The 20,378-nt window shown below is 41.4% G+C and overlaps 1 protein-coding gene across 1 annotated transcript in view; it reads left to right on the top strand.

Annotated features, from left to right (window-relative positions):
* The first annotated feature begins 17,276 nt into the window (after positions 1-17,276).
* Positions 17,277-20,378, top strand: part of trim71 (tripartite motif containing 71) — a 49,612-nt gene continuing 46,510 nt past the window's right edge. The window contains exon 1 of the mRNA XM_003215655.4: positions 17,277-19,776. Coding sequence (XP_003215703.2) covers positions 18,757-19,776 — 1,020 coding nt within the window. The 5' untranslated portion in view covers positions 17,277-18,756. The remainder of the gene's footprint in view (positions 19,777-20,378) is intronic.

Raw genomic sequence — 20,378 nt, forward strand, 5'->3', positions numbered from 1 at the left:
CGCGGATCACGAAGCAGGTTTTCCCTGCACAAGCCGTTCGTCGCGCTCGCTTCAGTAATATCATGAAGAACACAAGACCATAAGAGCAACCGGATTTAAGGGGGATCCGGGCAAAACGTGAGTAATCCTTACTGGATCATTAACTTCCTTATTAAATTTGAGAGTCACAAGAAAAAGAAGAGATAAATACAGAGGGAAACCGGCCAAGTGGTGATTGAATAATGGATTTATTCATCCGGTAACACCTGGGAAGATCCATCCAGGGTCTTCTTTTATTTGGAGATATAAAGTGATATACCTTGCCTAGTAATCTTGATTCTGGAAATATAAAGTGATCAAACCAAAAGTTTTCTTTTTACTCTTCCTTACTGCAGTGAGTGCATTGAGACAAGTACCCATTAATACTGCTGTCTTAGGTACTTTATATACCCGCAATTAAACTACAATCAACAAGATAATAAATATTAAATACCAAATACAAAAAGCAAGGTAATTGTCCGCCATAATAAAATAAAGAAGCTCGGCGGGCAACTATAGCTAGCACAGCGACGGGGACTGACGTTGGAAGCAGCCTTGGACCAGCGGTGTTGTGGCTACACAATTTAACCCACGCACGCCCGTGCGAGAGCTGGAGAGGAGTCTCCAACTCGAACCGGAAGCGACCAGCTCCTGGAAACAGGAAGCGGTGGGGAACAACTTCTAGAGAGCACACACCATAGAGAGGCATTCCGGAGGACACCCCGTGAAGACTGACAACCTGCCTAGAGCGACTTGCAAGTATTGAAGTGACGGACAACTAACAGACTGGCGAGTAAACATTAAAGAAGCCTAGTGAACATTCTTCTAAGCCCCCTTACTTGGGTTAAAGCCATAGTGAATTTTGAACTCACGTTCCACACTTCAAACAATAGGTAAAATGACAACATTCCGTGGAAAGTATGATAAAGACTTAAGAGATATGAAGACCACGCCAAGAAGAAATTCTCTGCCAGAGGACACCAGCTGGAGAGACCTTCTACGGGAAATCCAAAGTATCTCAACCAAACAAGATATACTCCAGAAGGAAATACATGAAATGGCCATGAAACAAGACACACAACACAAACAGCTACAAGAAGATATGGCAGATCTTAAAAAAGAAATCAAAGAGGAAATAAGTTTGATTAAAGCAGAGGTGATAAAAAATGCCCAGGAGATCTCTGGGTTAAAACTCCAAAATGATAAAATTGAGAAATCACAACTGAAGACTCAGAGGAAAATAGATAGCCTAGAGGCTAAAAACAATAAAGCAGAGAAGATGCAAGAAAGACTAGAGCAAAATATTACTGATTATCAATTAAGGCTTAGAAATATACAAGAAGAACCTAAAGAAAATATCAAACTAATTACTGCCCAAATCATAGCAAAAATTCTAAATTGCACTGAACAAGAGGCTAGTGATCAAATAGACACCGCTCAAAGAATCCATACTAATTACGCAAAAAAAAAATAAAGTGGCAAGAGACACAATCGTTCATTTTGTTAAGAAAAGCACAAAGGAAGAAGTCTTTAGAGGCTCTAAGCACTGTCCAACGACATACAAAGACAAAAAAATAATGATATACAAAGAGTTCCCTCAATCTACTCTAAATAATAGGAGGAAATATTTCTTCCTAACGGATGAATTAAAACGTCTGCAAATTAAATTCAGATGGGAAAGGCAAGAGGGATTGATGCTGACCTATAAAGAAGAGAAAGTTTGGATAAAAAGTGAGGAAAAAGCAGACGATTTCTACAGAAAATTAAAAAGGGACTTATCACAGAAAACAAAGTTACAATCATCGAGCCTGGAAAAAAACCCAAAGCAAGCAAAAAAAAGAAGACAAGACTCACCGAAGGAAATACAGACCACCCTGTTTACGGACGACAACCCGGAGGAATCCTCGGATGAGGAGGAAGACGCAGTGAGTGCTAGATCAATTGATGAATAATTTTTTAGAGTCAATAAGGATTTTTACAAACAACATCAACGGTTTAAACTCAAAAATTAAAAAAAAAGACTATTCAACACTGTATTGAAAAATAATTATGACATCACGGCGCTACAAGAAACACACATTGCAAACAAAGATGTCAATTACTTAACAAATAATAGATTAGGAAAAGCTTTCCATTCTCTAGATGAAAAGAAAAAAAGGGGAGTCACCTTATATATTGCTGAAAAATTAAAACCGGTTGAAGAGTTCAGTGACCAAGAAGGCAGAATTATCGCAGTTAAAATCTTTGTGGGCAATGAATCCATCCTAATATGTAATGTCTATATGCCAAATGGCCCAAAACGTAAATTTGTTAAACAATTGAGAACTAATATTAATCAAGTAGAAACTGATCATCTGTTAATAATGGGAGACTTCAATGGCATTATGGATTGTAAGATGGATAGATCACCAACGAAAAAGAATAGTAAAAAAAATGTTAAAAAATCTTTCCCCAAAAATTTGTTCCAGTTCATGGAAGAATTTGATTTATGCGACATTTGGAGATTAAAAAACCCTACTCAAAAAGACTTCACTTATTATTCGAACAGACATGAGCTTTGGACTAGAATCGATATGGTATGGGCCTCAAAAAGTTTAGCACCTAAAATACAAGAGATAAAAATACAGGCAAGAGATCTTTCAGATCACTGCCCTATAACCATGATAATCAATAAGAGAAAAAATATGGTAAGTTGGAAACTGGATAATAATTTGATTAAGCAGGAAAAGGATATAGAAAAGCTAAAACAGATAACTAAAGAATACTTTCAATTAAACGATAAGGAGAACATTGCCCCTCAAACCATCTGGGATGCGTATAAGGCGGTGGCGAGAGGTTTCTTCATACAACAAAAATCAAGAAAAAATAAAATTAAGAATCAAAAATTATTAATAATACAAGGAGAAATAGACAAACTCGAGCAAAAATCAAAAGCAAATCCCCGAGAGGGAAATATATTAAAAAAAATAAAATTATTACAAAAAGAAAAGACAAACTTACAGTTAGAATCTATTGCAAACCAACTAAAATGGGCACGACAAAATTCTTTTGAAAATGCTAACAAGCCGGGGAAATGGCTGGCCAGAATAATTAGAAAAAAGAAAAATAAACAACAAATTATAAAAATTAGAACAAAGGAAAAAGATGTATTCACAGATGACGAAATTAAAACGGAATTTGAGGAATATTATAAAAAACTATATGAAAAAGATGAAATCAATCCAGAGGAAATAACAAAATATATTTGTAGTCAAAAACTACAAAAAATAACAGATGACCAAAGATCAAAATTAAATCAAGAAATTACCATAGAAGAGATTAAAAAAGCAATTCAAAAATTAAAATTAGGCAAAGCCCCAGGCCCAGACGGCTTTACAGCCGAATTTTATAAAATTGAACAAGAAGAAGTATTGCAATTTTTTAAAAAAATTATGAATAGAGCCATTACTGAGGGACGAATCCCTGACTCTTGGAAACAAGCTGAAATAACCTTGATACACAAAGACGGAACAGATTCGAGCAATGTAAGGAACTATCGGCCCATATCACTATTAAATAATGACTATAAAATCTATACTAAAATACTCGCAGAGAGATTCACAAACTTTTTAAAAGATTGGATTACAGAAGATCAGGCAGGCTTTTTACCCAATCGGAGTACTAAGGACAACATAAGAATAATTCTTGATGCAATAGAATATTTTGATCAAAATCATCAACAGGAAGTGGGCTTCTTAGCATTAGATGCTGAGAAAGCTTTTGACAACGTTAATTGGGAATTTTTCAAATTATTATTTATAGAATTAGATATGGGGACTCAATTCCAAAACGGGATAAATGCAATTTACTCAAATCAATTGGCAAAAATCAAAGTAAATGGTCTGTATACTGACAAATTCGAAATACAAAAAGGAACAAGACAGGGATGCCCACTTTCCCCCCTTATTTTCATATTTATTCTAGAAGTCTTAATGAGATCGATAAAGAAGGCAGAAAATCTAAAGGGCATAAAAATTGATAAGCAAGAGGTTAAAATTCGTGCCTTTGCAGACGATGTAATTTGTATAGTAGAAAACCCAAGAGAGAATATTAAAGATTGGCTAAAAATGATTGAAGAATATGGTGCATTGGCGGGTTTTAAAATCAATAGGAAAAAAACAATAATACTTACAAAGAACATGTCAAAAAAAACCAAGAGGAGTTAAAGGATATGTCAGGCCTGGAAATTGTCAAAAAAATTAAATACTTAGGTATATGGATCACAAGCAGAAATAACCAACTTTTGGACTTAAATTACGGGGCAAAATGGCATGAGATTTAAAAAGACTTAGAAGGCTGGAAAGATTTAAAACTGTCACTTTTGGGCAGAATAGCGATAATCAAAATGAACATTCTACCTAAATTACTATATCTGTTTCGCAATATCCCCATTATCAGAGGTAAAAAATTATTTACGGATTGGAATCGGGAAATAAATTTATTTGGCAAAATAAGAAACCCAGAGTAAAATTTACAACTATGACTACTCCAAAAGAAAGGGGGGGCTTTGATTTACCAAATTTACAATTATATCATGATGCTTGTGCATTAGAATGGATAATAGACTGGGTAAAATTGGAAAAAATCAAATTACTAACTATAGAAGGATATAGCCTGCGATGGGGCTGGCACGGATACCTATGGCAAGATAAGAGGAAAATAGACAAAGAATTTGGAAATCATTTTGTCAGGTCTGCCTTAATCGCAACCTGGGAAAAATATAAAGGATACTTATATGGAAAAAAACCCCTATGGTTCTCGCCTCTGGAAGCCAGTCAACGCAGACTATTAGGATGGCAAAAATGGCCGACATACAAAGATATCATTAAAAAAGAATACATTACAAGAGAACCACCCCCATTAAAAGATTGGAAGGAAATTCAAAAAAAGTATATAAATATTACATGGCTTCAATACTATCAAATAAAAGAATGCTATAAAAAGGATAAAGTAATTGGATTTAACATAAATACGAACTTCTGGGATAATTTACTTAAAAGGGAAAAAAAATTATAACATTAATTTATAATAAAATATTAGAATGGAACACGGAAAAGGATATAATTAAGGACTCAATGCTTATTATCCAACATATTCGCTTATCCAACGTTCTGCCGGCCTACTTATGTTGAATAAGTGAGACTCTACTGTATTGTGATGTTTTGGTGCTAAATTCATAAATACAGTAATTACTACATAACGTTACTGTGTTTTGGACTGCTTTTTCTGTCAATTTGTTGTAAAACATGATGTTTTGGGTGCTTAATTTGTAAAATCATAACATTATTTGATGTTTAATAGGCTTTTCCTTAATCCCTCCTTATTATCCAACATTTTCGCTTATCCAGTATTCTGCTGGCCCGTTTATGTTGGATAAGTGAACCTCTACTGCATTAAACAACACAATTATATGGTTAGTTCATGGGGTTAGGTCCAGGCTGACAACACAACGTTGTACAGTAGAGTTTCACTTATCCAACATTCTGGATTATCGAACACATTTTTGTAGTCAATGTTTTCAATGCATTGTGATATTTTGGTGCTAAATTCGTAAATACAGTTAATACTACATAGCATTAATGTGTAATGAACTACCTTTTCTGTCAAATTTGTTGTATAACATGATGTTTTGGTGCTTAAGTTGTAAAATCATAACCTATTTTGATGTTTAATGAGCTTTTTCTTAATCTCTCCTTATTATCCAACATATTCGCTTATCCAACGTTCTGCCGGCCCGTTTATGTTGGATAAGTGAGACTCTACTGTACATACTTACTAAAAGTAAATCCCATTTACTTCAGTTGTGTATAGCATGAGAGGGCAGGTTTGGTGTATTGAAGGTAGTGTTGAACCCAACTAGGGTAACAACTAGGGTGGCCACTTGAAAAGGAGGACATACTAGCTAGCTACACCTGCTAAAATGCCTACAACTTAAAATTATTTGAACCTTGTCTCATTTTCATGCAGCTACTCTAGGACCAAGTGGCCTAAATGCCCTGCAGAACCTGATCCCATCTGATCTTGGAAGCTAAGCAGGTTTTTATAGTTCTTGTATGGGAAGCCATAAACAAATACCACTTGATGTAGGTTATATTTCAGGGAAAGAAACTGGCAAAATCACCTCTGAATTTTATTTGCCTAAGAATCCTGTGACTACTAGTTTGACGGAACTCTCCTCATCGATATCTGGGAATTCTACATTTTAAATATCTCTCCCTAAAACTTAAAATCCCCAGGATTTCATAATAAGGGAACTTATACACTCCAGTTGTCTCATTTTAGCACAGTGGTTCCCAACCTTTGGTTCTCCAGGTGTTTTGGACTTCAACACCCAGAAATCCCAGCCAGCTTACCAGCTGTTAGGAATCATGGGAGCTGAAGTCCAAAACACCTGGAGGCCCAAAGGTTGGGAACTACTGCTTTAGTAGGAACAGTCCCAATTAATCCTCTGTTGTCCCAGTTTCTCAACTGTTTTTTGAAACATCCCAGTTTCACTTACTATCCGCTACTTCTCCCGTTGTCCTCAGCTTCTCCTTAATCGCACTCAACTCAGTGGAGGAAGGGTGGAGGAGGGAATGGAGTCCTGCTCTTCCCAGTAAAATCAGGTAAAAGAGATTTATTACAGCCTCTCCTGCTTGCCTGTTCATCCTCACTGATTTTTGCCCTCTTGACCATACTCTAATGCCACATAAGTTTCAGTTTTCATCTGTGAAATCTTGGAAGGTATGGGGGCCATGGAAGTTAAAGTGGAACCATAATGATATAATTGGGTAATGTAAATGGGGGGGCATACTGGTGAAAGGAACCCAAAGGTTCACTTAGTCCAAACCACCAACATTGTAGGAATCCACTGCTAAATCATATGGAGAGGTAAAAATCTAGTCTCAAATTATGAAGTGTCCACCAGCTTCCAAGGTCATTTACTGCACTGTCAAACAGTTCTTACCATCAGGAAGTTCTTCCTAATGCTTTGTCAGAATTTCCTTTCTTGTAGTAGTGGCTCTGCAGGCTTCCATGACAAATTCTTTTTGATATTTCCATTGGTTTGAAAGAGGCATTGAAAGAGGGGCCTCAAAATATGGGCAGAAGATCCTGTGAGATCTATAGCTCCCATGTTGTCACTTTGTGCCTTCTTGTCCATCATCGAATCCAGATGATACATTAACTGAATCAAGACGCTTGGACAATTTAAAAAGCCAACTCCATGTTGTGAACATCTATAGCCACGTTGTTTATTTGTTCAGTCACTTCGACTCTGTCAGCATCACCATCCCCAGCTCCTTTAATGTCAAACCAGTTACTTCAAGGATACCATCCATCCATCTTGCCCTTAGTCGGCCCCTCTTCCTTTTCCCTTCCATTTTCCCCAGCATCAATATCTTCTCCAAGCTTTCCTGTCTTCTCATGATGTGGCCAAAGTACTTGATCTTTGCCTCTAATATCCTTCCCACCTGTGAGCAGTCGAGCATTATTTCCTGGAGTATGGACTGGTTGGATCTTCCTGTGGTCCAAGGCACTTTCAGAATTTTCCGCCAACACCACATTTCAAAAGTATACAGATAGCTTATATTTATCTATGTTTTTATAAGTGTATTCTTCACTATTCTGAAGTCTCAGAAGTAGAGTACAGGTAATACTCACGGACGGACATCTTAATCCTAAACAGATGTGTGTCAGATTTAAATGAAACTTCAAGGTAGGATTTTAAATTCAGCAATATCTATTCCCAGTTTGCAAAGCAGAATGCTTAATCTGCAGTACAACCATTTTGGTCTACTCAGAAACAAATCTTTTGATTTCAATGGGGCTCTGCTCCAAGATAAGTAGGGACAGGATTTCAGCCCTAGTTTTATTTTAACAGCTGAAACCAGGTTGGTTAATAGACTCAAGCAGATTCCCTTTTTTTCTTCAGTGAAACACTTAGTCAATGCTGACTTTAAGATATTGCAGCTTACCATAGTTCAGTGCTAATATTTGCCCTTTTTATCTCTTTGCTTTGTCTTTCTCAAAAGAACATTGAGTGATAAGGGATCCACTCTTCCTTTGATCATTAAGGTTTTTCTGTTGACCAGAGATCCCAGAAGAGAGATTCATAAAGTTCAAAAGATTATTCTACTTCCAGCATAGTAAATGTTAACCAAAAAAAAAAAAACTATAAAGAAGGTATGGAAGGGTAAACCTTGAAAAACCACAGCTTCAGAAAAATCCATGCTAAATACAGGTCAACAAACGGCCATTTGAAATTGCTCCTGTCAACACTGAAGGAAGGAAAGTTAATTTCATCTTTTACAGAATGCCTAAAAACAGTCTCACTCAAAAATCAGGTGTGATCCAAAAGCAGGGGCAATTTACAAGAATGATGCAAGAAAAATTGATTTTTGTAACCTGTATATTTCCTTTCACCACAGGTACACATTATACTGAACCTAAATCTAGCTATCAATCCCAATCAGAGTAGCAACAGCAGATTAATGAGAATTTGCATACATTCATTAAATGAATGGGTCTGCTATGGTTAGGAATAGCAATAAAATGCAGTAGAGTCTCAATTATCCAAGACTTGCTTATCCAAGGACTGGATTTTTTTGTAGTCAATGTTTTCAATATATCATGATATTTTGGTACTAAATTCGTAAATACAGTAATTACAACATAACATTACTGCGTATTGAACTACCTTTTCTGACAAATTTGTTGTATAACATAATGTTTTGGTGCTTAATTTGTAAAATCATAACCTAATTTGATATTTACAGTAGAGTCTCACTTTCCAACATAAACAGGCCGGCAGAATGTTGGATAAGCGAATATGTTGGATAATAAGGAGGCATTAAGGAAAAGCCTATTAAATGTCAAATTAGGTTATGATTTTACAAATTAAGCACCAAAACATCATGTTAGACAACAAATTTGGCAGAAAAAGTAGTTCAATACGCAGTAATGCTATGTAGTAATTACTGTATTTACGAATTTAGCACCAAAATATCACGATATTTTGAAAACATTGACTACAAAAATGCTTTGGATAATCCAGAACGTTGGATAAGCGAGTGTTGGATAAGTGAGACTCTACTGTAATAGGCTTTTCCTTAATCCCTCCTTATTATCCAAGATATTTGCTTATCCAATGTTCTGCCAGCCCGTTTAGCTTGGATAAGTAAGACCCTACTGTATTGGCAATGTAATTACATAAAGTGAACCGTTGTCCATCACTTCACATAACTATAGGTGCATTAATGAACTCATGTCCAACTGTACACCTGATATATGGTGTGAATTTAATCGGAATCTAATACGTGGGTATAAACTAGAAAAGAAATACAGGAAGAGAGGTGATTCCAGCCAACTGAATGAACATACAGAGAGTCCTCCAGTTACTAATGAAATAGGTTCTAACTATAGGTTTGTTCTTAAGTTGAATTTGTACGTGAGCTGGAACAGGTACATTTTTAGGTGTAATTCCAGCCAATATATGTGTGTGTGTGTCTGTGTGTGTGTATAGAATCATAGAGTTGGAAGAGACCTCATGGGCCATCCAGCCCCCTGCCGAGAAACAGGAAACCGCATTCAAAGCACACCCGATAGATGGCCATCCAGCTTCTGCTTAAAAGCCTCCAAAGAAGGAGCCTCCACCACACTGCCGAACAGCTCTCACAGTGAAGAAGTTTTTCCTGATGTTCAGGTGGAATCTCCTTTCCTGTAGTTTGAAGCCGTTGTCCGCATCCTAGTCTCCAGGGCAGTGGAAAACAAGCTTGCTCCCTCCTCCCTATGACTTCCCCTCACATATTTATACATGGCTATTATGTCCCCTCTCAGCCTTCTCTTTTGCAGGCTAAACATACCCAGCTCTTTCAGCCGCTCTTCATAGGGCTTGTTCTCCAGACCCTTGATCATCTGGACACCTTCCAGCTTGTCAACATCTCCTTTCAATTGCAGTGCCCAGAACTGGACACACTATTCCAGGTGTGGTCTGACCAAGACGGAATAGAGGGGTAGCATGAATTCTCTGGATCTAGACACTATATTCCTATTTATGCAGGCCAAAATCCCATTGGCTTTTTTAGCTGCCACATCACATTGTTGGCTCATGTTTAACTCCTTGTCCGTGAGAACTCCAAGATCTTTTTCACACGAACTGCTGTTGAGCCAGGCATCCCCCATTCTATATCTTTACATTTAATTTTTTTCTGCCTAAGTGGAGTATCTTACATTTGTCCCTGTTGAACTTAATTCTGTTAGTTTCAGCCCATCTCACACGGGACTTCATTTTGTTTGTTTGATTATAATTCCCATCATCCTGTACCACTCGCTGTGAGGGGACAAAATAATGACTGATGCAATTCAGCAATGTCTGATGGGCCACATATTCCCCATCTCTGGTCTAAAGAGAGAGGTTTTCTTATATTGTCCAGAATCTTCTGTGTATTCTGTGTTTACTTCTATGTATTCTGTGTTTATCACTCACATACAGTAGTTGACTTTGAGCATGTTGCCTAAAAAATCAGTTCATAGATAATATTGCAATTAATACATAATGAGATTTTAGTATAGTTCTTAAGTCAGGATGTTTGGATCATTCCTAATGCAGAATGTTCACAATCATTACTTCAGTTGAGTCCAATGCACTAAATGCAGTTTGATTGAATTTTGAGGAGGATCTCAAAATTAATCTTACAGTATAATTTTATTTGACGTTCTGCTTTTACCTGCCTATTTTTTTAACACTGGACTAATATGTAGTTTCCTTGCTCAGTTCATAGGGTTTAGTATTGGCATATACTGCACATACACTTGTAAATTACTTGAAATCATGTTATCTGTGGCAACAGAATAAAAAAAGTCCCAATGTAATATTAAGGGAATACCTGGCTGCCTCTTTTTTACAAAGTCTTTCTGTCTCCCATTTCTCCCCCCCCCCCCCCCTTTGTCCATTATCTAGCTAGAGATCTTTTAGAAGTATTGGCACTGAGTTGTGAAGGAGGGCTAGAGGGTCCTGTGTTATCTTATGTGTGTCAGGTTGCAGCAGTATGTGTATAGCTAACAATGCAATTACTTGAGCTGGAAAATAATGGGATTCTACTGTAGCTGTCTATGCTTGCCTAATTGCATTGTTAGCTATACAAGTGTTTGTATGTATATGTTCAGTTTGGAGATTCTAAACAGTAAGGTCAGAAGGAATTTAAATACAGGATGTACAATTGTATCTGAGCAACATTTATTGCCACTTACAAAGAAGTAGTTTGGTGATGGCACAGATATCGTTGCAATGCTGAGCTGATCAACACTTTTAACAAAGTCATATAGATTAAAACATATGTGCACATGTACACACATTGCGGTCCCTGTTACAAAATATAGAAGACCAAAGATGAATTTCATAAGGAATTCTAGTTCATTTGTTTTGTGTGGCAACTGAGTATTTGAAGTTTCTTTGTTCAAGAATGGCCACTTTAAGACTTGGGAACATTCTGGGAGAATGAAATGTTCTCATAGATAGATAGATAAGATAGATAGATAGATAAGATAGATAGATAGATAGATAGAGATATGTGTGTGTGTAGTGCTGCTGCTATTTTAATTAATCCATATATATATATATATAATATATATGGATTAATTATAATAGCAGCAGCACAACACTATATATACACACACATATACATACATACATACACTATATATATATATTGGGAAAGGGTAGCTGGCTATTTTGCTTTTTCTCACCTCTGCTCACCTCTAGACTTTTGTATTTTTGTTACTCTGCACCAATATCTAACCATATTGGTATCATAATCTTAACAGGTTATGAATATATTCCTAATAGTCCTCCTCCCCACTTTATCATCAAATAACCATGCAAAGTAATCCAGGTGGAGAATGGTTGATTCTTGTGCGCTTTATGGCTCAGTGTGAGCTTTCCTATGGCTCAATCCAACAATTTGATCACTACTGCACTTTGCCAGTGGAATTGGGATTGCTGAGGCTTCTGGGATTTGAAGTCCAAAAACCTGGAGGACTAGAGTTGGTGAATCAACTTCCCCATGAAGTCAATTATAGAACCATGCTGGAGGACCTAGGGATTCCTAGAATGATGCTATCTCAGATTTAAAACGTGATTTTTCAAATTCATTTTTCCATTTTAACAGAGGCTCCTGTCCCCCTAACCCTAACATATGTGGATGGCTAAATGTAATGCCATTTTAAAGTCATTTAGTAGCGAAAATTACCCACTGTGCTGTCTTCTACTGACATACCAAATCCCAACAAAACTGAAGTTATCCTCCCAAAATGGAAGGCAAATCAGGCTGTACCCAGGAGAAATCATTTTGAAATGTGACCCTGACTTATGGCAACCCTAAAGCGAACCTATCACTGGATTTCCTTGGCATTATTTGTTCAAAGGAGGTTGCCTTGACCTTCCTTTGATGAAGAGGGACTGTGACTTCACCTAGGTTTTGAAAGTTTCAGTCCAAAAAAGTAACTTTACCAATTTACATTTTTTAAAGTATATAGTACTTGATATATTGAGCCTCTCTGTGTAAGCCTCTTACCTTCAAGCCTTTTTAATATTTGAAGAGCACCAGGTTAGGAAACTATAATACATGCAAGTCTTGCATTTGTTTACCATCTAATATGGTAATTTTACCCCTCCAGAGACTAGAACACTGACTAATGGATCTCATTTGCAGGAAAACAGATTTTCCCAACATTGGGAAGAAGAATTGTCTGAGAGAGGGACACACCAGTTCAGTGGGTGATGGACTCTTCTTTGGGGATTTAAAAAAAAGGTTGGATTATAATTTCTTAGGAATTCCACATAGCAAAGGGTTGGAATAGATGATGATGATGATACATTTCATTATCTGCCTCTCTTGGTGGCTCAAGGCAAGCTACCACTAAGTATGATAGCTCCTGTAGTACTTTCCAACTCTATGATTTATGGGATTTGTTTCTGAATAGATACATATAGTGTACTTCCATAGTGTACTTCCATCAACATGAAATTGCAGTGTAAATAGGGTTGCAGCAGGCCTTGAAGCTGGAACTGAAGAGCTATATAGTTTAACAATAACTCACATGTCTTGCCTGCTGCAAGTCCTGGATTTAATAATTTATGATATCTCTGGGTAGGCCTGAGAATGGCCTCCTTCTGAAACCCTGGAAAACTATTGACATTCAGTGTAGAACGGTGATAAGCAAGCTCCAAGGCTCAGAAGAACATATTCAGTTCCTCACAAGCCACAGCAGACCACACTACCACCAATTTTCCAGAGAAGGAAATGATGTTTTGAGAACTGAACGTGCTTGCCTTTGGAGAGATTTTCTTGATGTTTTGTGTCACTCCACTCCCATCCTTCACAAAAAAAATAACAACACTGCTAACATGCTCAACCATGTTCCCTGGAGTGATTTTCTGACAAAACTATATGGATTTTTGACCAAAATTTTAAGAGCACTTAATCTGGAGTCTTGAGGTAGTTGGTGTCAATCAGGAAAAGCCTACAGGTTCCATTCAGTTCCTGCCATCCAGCTGGATCATTGCAGCACACAAAAATACTTGGGAGTTACCCTGACTATGCCTTGACTTACAAGAAGCACTATCAAGGAAAAAGTGGGCACTAGAAATAACATTGTACAGAAGCTGACTGGCACAGCCATGGGATCCCAACCAGACACAGTGAAGATATATGCCCTTGCGCTTTGCGACTCTACTGCTGAATACGCATGTCCAGTGTGGAATACATCTCACCACATTAAGACAGTGGATGTGGCTCTTAATGAGACATGCCGCATTATCACAGGAAGTCTACACCACACACTGCTGGAGAAATTATACTGTTTAGCCAGCACTGCATCCGCCGAGAAGAAGCAGCCAACAATGAAAGAACCATGGCATTGACATCTCCGGCTCACCCACTGTTTCGGTATCAGCCAGCACGCCCACGTCTTAAATCAAGAAATAAGTTTTCTAAGTTCTACAGAGATTCTTGCAGGAACACCTCAACAAGCAAGAGTCCAAAAGTGGCAGACTAAAACCCAGAATCTCAATAAGTGGCTGATGGCAGATGAGTCTCCCTCCTGAGCATACAGAAAATTGGGCAACTTGGAAGGTGCTGAACAGACTGCGATCTGGCACCATGAGATGCAGAGTCAACCTTACAAAGTGGAGTCCACGGCATGCGAGTGTGAAGAAGAGCAAACCACAGACCACCTATTACAATGCAGTCTGAGCCCTGCCACATGCACTATGGAGGATCTTCTTACAGCAACACCAGAGGCACTCCAAGTGGCCAGCTACTGGTCAAAGGACTTTTAGTAAAATGCCAAGTTAAAAAAAAACTTTGTGTTTTCAAATACATTCCATCTTGTACCCTCGGTTAGCTTCTGACACGATAAATAAAAAAGTTCCTGCCATTGGTGTCGCACAAATATTAGGCTGTTCTTATATTCACAAAAAGCATGAAAACCAAATCATATTGCTTGGGCAAATCACACTCTCTCAGATCCTGTAGTGGCAAATCTCATCTGAAGAAATCTCGATAAGGAACCCATTTTAAGTTCACCTTAGGTAAAGATAAAGATTTCCTCTTGACATTAAGTCTAGTAGTGGCTGACTCTGGGGGGTGGTGCTCATCTCCATTTCTAAGCCGAAGAGACGGCATTGTCTGTAGACACCTCTAAGGTCATGTGGCCGGCATGACTGCATGGAGCGCTGTTACCTTTCCACCAGAGTGATACCTATTGATTTACTCACATTTTCGAACTGCTAGGTTGGCAGAAATTGGGACTCACCCCACTTCCAGATTCGAACCGCCGACCTTTCAGACCGCAAGTTCAGCAGCGTGCAGCGGTTTAACCCACTGTGTCACCAGAAACTCCTAGGGACTTAGCACTGCCTTAAATCAAAAATGACTTGAAGGCACACAACAACAACAAAGCAAAATGAGCAAATGTAATCGTCATTTTTTTTAAACTGGTTTTTGGGGACACATTGCACAGTTATAACACTTATGATTCTTCTTTAACTATTACAGTACCATCCTATAGAATCCTGTGGTTTGACTAAACTCCCTAAATTGCAAATCCTAGGATAAAACAATGATACGTAAAATGGAATCATGCCCCTATGTTTATGTAGTGTAAAACGCTCCACAAAAAACACACCAGGCTAATTTGTTTCTGATCAGTTGGCATCCCCACTTGTAATGGCTATGTTGTCATACATTGCATCATGGATAGGGGTGGATAGGATCTGTCTTTCTCCCTTGACACGATTTCCTTCAAAATCTTAAGATACCCTGCTCTAGTTGCATCTGTTTCCTTGGTTTCTTGCTCCTTCTGTTCTGCTTCACCTGCTTAGTTCCCTCCGTCTTCGGTAGGTTTCCTGAAATTCCCATTTTGCCATTTCATTCTATTTCCTGGCAGACCTCTCTCCTCTGCACCTCATTCTTTAGATTTGCAATTGTGTACCAAATGTACGATTGTTGAAAATACAGGAAAAGTGGGCAATATTTCCGTTTTAAGAAAGCCTACGTTCACAGTCCTCTTCTGGCCTTGAGCCACGGATTGATTTTATAGCAATAATTATTCACTTTGCAATCTGTGTGTGAATTAATAACTGTAATAACAAGAGCTGTCTACCAGTTAAATATCTGACAAAGATTAATCGTCTGGCTTTCAATCCATTAATTGACTGCATTTAATTGAATTGTATTTGCATATTATGAAAATGGCAATGTCTTTTTAGGAAGCCGAAGTGTAATACAGCTTTGCTATTGTTGTATTCCTTCAAGTTGTTCTGATTTATGCTGACTCTAAAGCAAATCTATCATGGAGTTTTATTGGCAAGATTTGTCCAGAGGGGATTGACTTTGTTTTTCCCTGGGGCTGAGACAGTGTGACTTGTTCAAAATCACCTGCTGGTTTCTTTGACTGAGCCCTCCTGCATCATAAAATGTTGCTACATGGTAGGACAGATTGTATCCTTTGCTTCCAGAGAAGGGGAAGTAAGCAACATGTTTCTTTCTTGTGCTTCCTTCCTCCCTTCCTCCTGTGTAAGCTGCACCACCAATCTATAGCAGCATAGTTTGGTGGTAATAGGCAATGAGAGTGTTTCTGTTTACATGCAAATCTTTCCTGGTACAAGTGTCCAAGAGAGAAAGCCATCCGTATGGCATGTTCGTAAAACACAAACTTCTCATGTGGACAACTTTCATGGAAACCTGTATCTGAAATAAAAGTTAAGTAAGGCAAATGGTGCATTTTCCAGGTGCAGCCAGGAAGGCAGCCAGGCTTTGAAGCTGCAAGTCTTTTAAATCCTAATCAATATTTTTTTTTCGTGTCAGGAGCAACCAGAGTTGCTGCTGGAGTGAGAGAATTGTCCGTCTGCAAGGACGTTGCCCAGGGGACGCCCGGATGTTTTGATGTTTTTACCATCCTTGTGGGAGGCTTCTCTCATGTCCCCGCATGGAGCTGAAAGAGGGAGCTCATCCGCACTCTCCCCAGGTGGGATTCGAACCTGGCAGCTTTCAGGTCAGCAACCCAACCTTCAAGTCACGAGGCTTTTATCCCCTAGGCCACCGGAGGCTCCTAATCAAGATGATTAATTGCACCATTCACACTTGCCTCCAGGCAAGTGTGAAGGTCCAGGGTGGGAGAAAAAAAACCCTTTGTCTGTTTGAGGCCAGTGTGAATGTTGCAATTGGCCAGCTTGATTAGCATTGAATAACCTTTCAACTTCAAAGCCTGGCTTCTTCCTGCCTGGGGGAATCCTTTATTGGAAGGTGTTAGGTGGCCTTGATTGTTTCATGTCTGCAATTTCCTTGTCTTGATTGTTCCGCATCGTTTCCATCTGTATTCCAATAACACTCCATAGTGGTTGTGACTCCAGGGTAGAACAAGAAGGAAAGCGAGGGGATTTCTTCTACAAAGTGTGGGAAAGAGGGTGGGTTTTCGTTGCCGCTAACGAAATTCGTCTTGAGGGGGAACGAAATGTGGTGCGGACGGGGCTTCCGAGTGAAGCGTTTTCCTCCCTTGGGAAGAGCACAAAAGGAAGCCCTTGGAAGCAGAGGAGGGCGGATGGAGGCTTCCTGTCGGCTTTCCCAACCTCCCCTCCCTTCCTTCTTTCCTTTCTTTCTCCCCTCCCTCCTTAAGCTCCGGCGGAAGTGGGTCCGCTCCTTCGGAGATTCAAAGGAATCAGTTTCAAACGAGAGAGAGGCACGGGGGGGGGGGGGGTTAGGGTCGATCCTCAGTGCAAATACCACGCACCTTTCCTCCCTTAGGGATTTTTGATTCGGCCTTCTTTGGGAAGGGTTTAAAACCCTCCTTTTCTTAGAAAACTCCATGCGAAGGAAGGAGATCTGACAAAGGGAACGTGACCCGCTCCTTCCCTTCCTCCCTCCCTTCCCCCGCTTTCCGCGGCCTCCATGAATAATTACGATCCTTCCAGGAGGAAGAGGAAGCGGGCAGGCGGCTCAGGGAAGGCAGGGCGCTGAATCCAAGGGGGAAAGACAAGACCTCGTCGGGGCCATCAAGCGAGAAGAGGGAACGGCGTGGGTCAGCACAAGGCCACGCTGCTCCTCGAGTCATTCATTCATTCATCCATTCATTCGCCAGCCTTTGGAAGCAAAGCTCCCTTTCCTCCATAGCCATGCGGTGCTGGGAGCGGACTGGGGTCTGGGGAGCCCTCCCAGTCCCGCCCGAGCTCTCCTCCCGACGAAGCTTCGTGCAGGAGTGAAGCCAAAGACCTTCCCCGACGAAGACGAGGACAAGAAGGGGCTGGGAGGGAGCGATCCCATGAAAGAGGCGGAGGAGGGCCAAGGAAGAGCCAGGGCCGGGGCTTTGGAAGGGGGAGGCAACGGAGAGAGAGAGAGACCCCAAGAAGTTGAAATAAGCCGCCAAGGAAGAGAGGAGGGGGAAGAGCGCCCCAAGAAGTTGAAATAGGAAGCCGGCTCCATTGATTCAATCGTCAAGAGAAGAGGGGAGAGAGCACCCCGAGTTGGAAGAGGAAGCCGAATTGAAGTTCATTCAATCGCCAAGGAAGAGAGGAGCAAGGAGAGCGCCCCAAGAAGTTGAAATAAAAAGCAGGCTCCATTGATTCAATCGTCAAGGAAGAGAAGAGGGGAGAGAGCACCCCGCGTTGAAGGAGGAAGCCGGACTGAAGTTCATTCAATCGCCAAGGAAGAGAGGAGCAAAGAGAGCGCCCCAAGAAGTTGAAATAAAAAGCCGGCTCCATTGATTCAATCGCCAAGGAAGAGAGGAGGGGCGAGAGCGGCCCATGAAGTTGAAATAGGAAGTCGGCTCCATTGATTCAATCGCCAAGGAAGAAAAGGGGGGGAAACGCCCCAAGAAGTTGAAATAGTAAGCCGGCTCCATTGATTCAATCGCCAAAGAAGAGAAGAGGGGAAAGAGCACCGGGTTGAAGGAGGAAGCCGGATTGAAGTTCATTCAATCGGCCAGAGAGAGCGCCCCAAGAAGTTGAAATAAAAAGCCGGCTCCATTGATTCAATCGCCAAGGAAGAGAGCAGGGGCGAGAGCGGCCCATGAAGTTGAAATAGGAAGCCGGATTGAAGTCCATTCCATCGCCAAGGAAGAGAGGAGCGGGAGTCAGTCCCATTGATGCCACACCGAAGGGTCTGCCAGGCGGGGCTTCCTGGCTAGCAGGAAGGGCGCCTCCTCCTGTCCCCTACCCCCTCCCTCATGGCTTCCTTCCCGGAGGCGGACTTCCAGATCTGCCCGCTGTGCAAGGAGATGTGCGGCTCGCCGGCGCCGGCCTCTTGCAACAATTCCTCCTCGTCGTCGTCCTCCTCCTCGCAGACCTCCAGCTCGTCAGGAGGAGGAGGAGGAGGAAGAGGAGGCAACGCTGGCGGCGCGGGCTGCTCTTCCTCCTCCTCCTCCTCGCAGCGGCGCCTGCTGGTGCTGCCCTGCTTGCACGCCTTCTGCCGGCCGTGCCTCGAGGCGCAGCGCCACTCCTCTTCCTCCTCCTCCTCCTCCTCCTCTTCCTCCTCCTCCTCGGGGGAGGCTCCTCTCCAGCTGCGCTGCCCCCTCTGCGACCAGAAGGTGGTGATCTCCGAGCCGTCGGGCATGGACGCCCTGCCCTCCTCCAACTTCCTCCTCAGCAACCTGCTCGACGTCGTGGTCGCCGCCGCCAACAACGCCAACAACGAGGAGCAGAACAACGGCAGGCCCAGCGGACCCGGGGGAGGGCCGGGAGGGGGGCCGGGAGGAGGCGGCGGCGGCGGCGGCGGAGGGAGCAGCAGCAACAACAGCAGCGGCGGAGGCGCCAACAACAACCGGCACCACCACCACCCCCGGCAGCAGCAGCAACGCCAGGCGTCTTCCTCCTCGGCGAGCGGAGGGGGCTCTTCCCCGGGCTCGTCGTCGCTCCTTCTGCTCCGGAGGCCCCACAGCCGCCAAGGCGGCGAGCCCCGCTGCAGCTCCTGCGACGAAGGCAACGCGGCCAGCGCCCGCTGCCTCGACTGCCAGGAGCACCTCTGCGACAACTGCGTGCGCGCCCACCAGCGCGTCCGCCTCACCAAGGACCACTTCATCGAGCGCTTCATCGGGCCCAACGCCGCCCCGCCGCCCCAGTCCCAGACCCACGCCGCCGCCGCCGCCTCCTCCTCCGCCGGGCCCGCCTCGGCCCTCGGCTCGCCCTACAGCATCCTCGCCGCCGCCTTCCCGGACCGGGCCAGCTACTGCCAGCAGCACGACGACGAGGTGAGGAAAGACCCCCTCGTTTCCTCCCCTCATGCTCTGAAGGCCTATCATTATTATGATTATTATTAAACGCGTGGTTCGCCTTCGAAGCTTTCCTCACTTATGGCGACCCAGAGGCGAACTCTACCTCATTTGTGTCCACCCGAAGGCTCCTCCCAGCCTTGTGTTTTTTATATTACTTATTATTATCACCATTATTATTATCTTCACCAAGCCTATTGTTAGTATTTATAAGTATTGCCCGTGTTGTTGTGTGCCTTCAGGCGTTTCTGACTTATGGCGACTCTAAGGGCCCATCCACACAGCTGAGTAAAATCCCACATTATCTGCTTTGAACTGGAATACAGTAGTATCACTTATCCAACACTCGCTTATCCAACGTTCTGGATTATCCAACGCATTTTTATAGTCAATGTTTTCAATATATCATGATATTTTGGTGCTAAATTCGTAAATACAGTAATTACTACATAGCATTACTGTGTATTGAACTACTTTTCTGTCGAATATGTTGTATAACTTGATGTTTTGGCGCTTAATTTGTAAAATCATAACCTAATTTGATGTTTAATAGGCCTTTCCTTAATGCCTCCTTATGCATT

This window comes from Anolis carolinensis, chromosome 6 (genome assembly GCF_035594765.1).
Source record: "Anolis carolinensis isolate JA03-04 chromosome 6, rAnoCar3.1.pri, whole genome shotgun sequence".
Classification (NCBI taxonomy): Eukaryota; Metazoa; Chordata; class Lepidosauria; order Squamata; family Dactyloidae; genus Anolis; species Anolis carolinensis.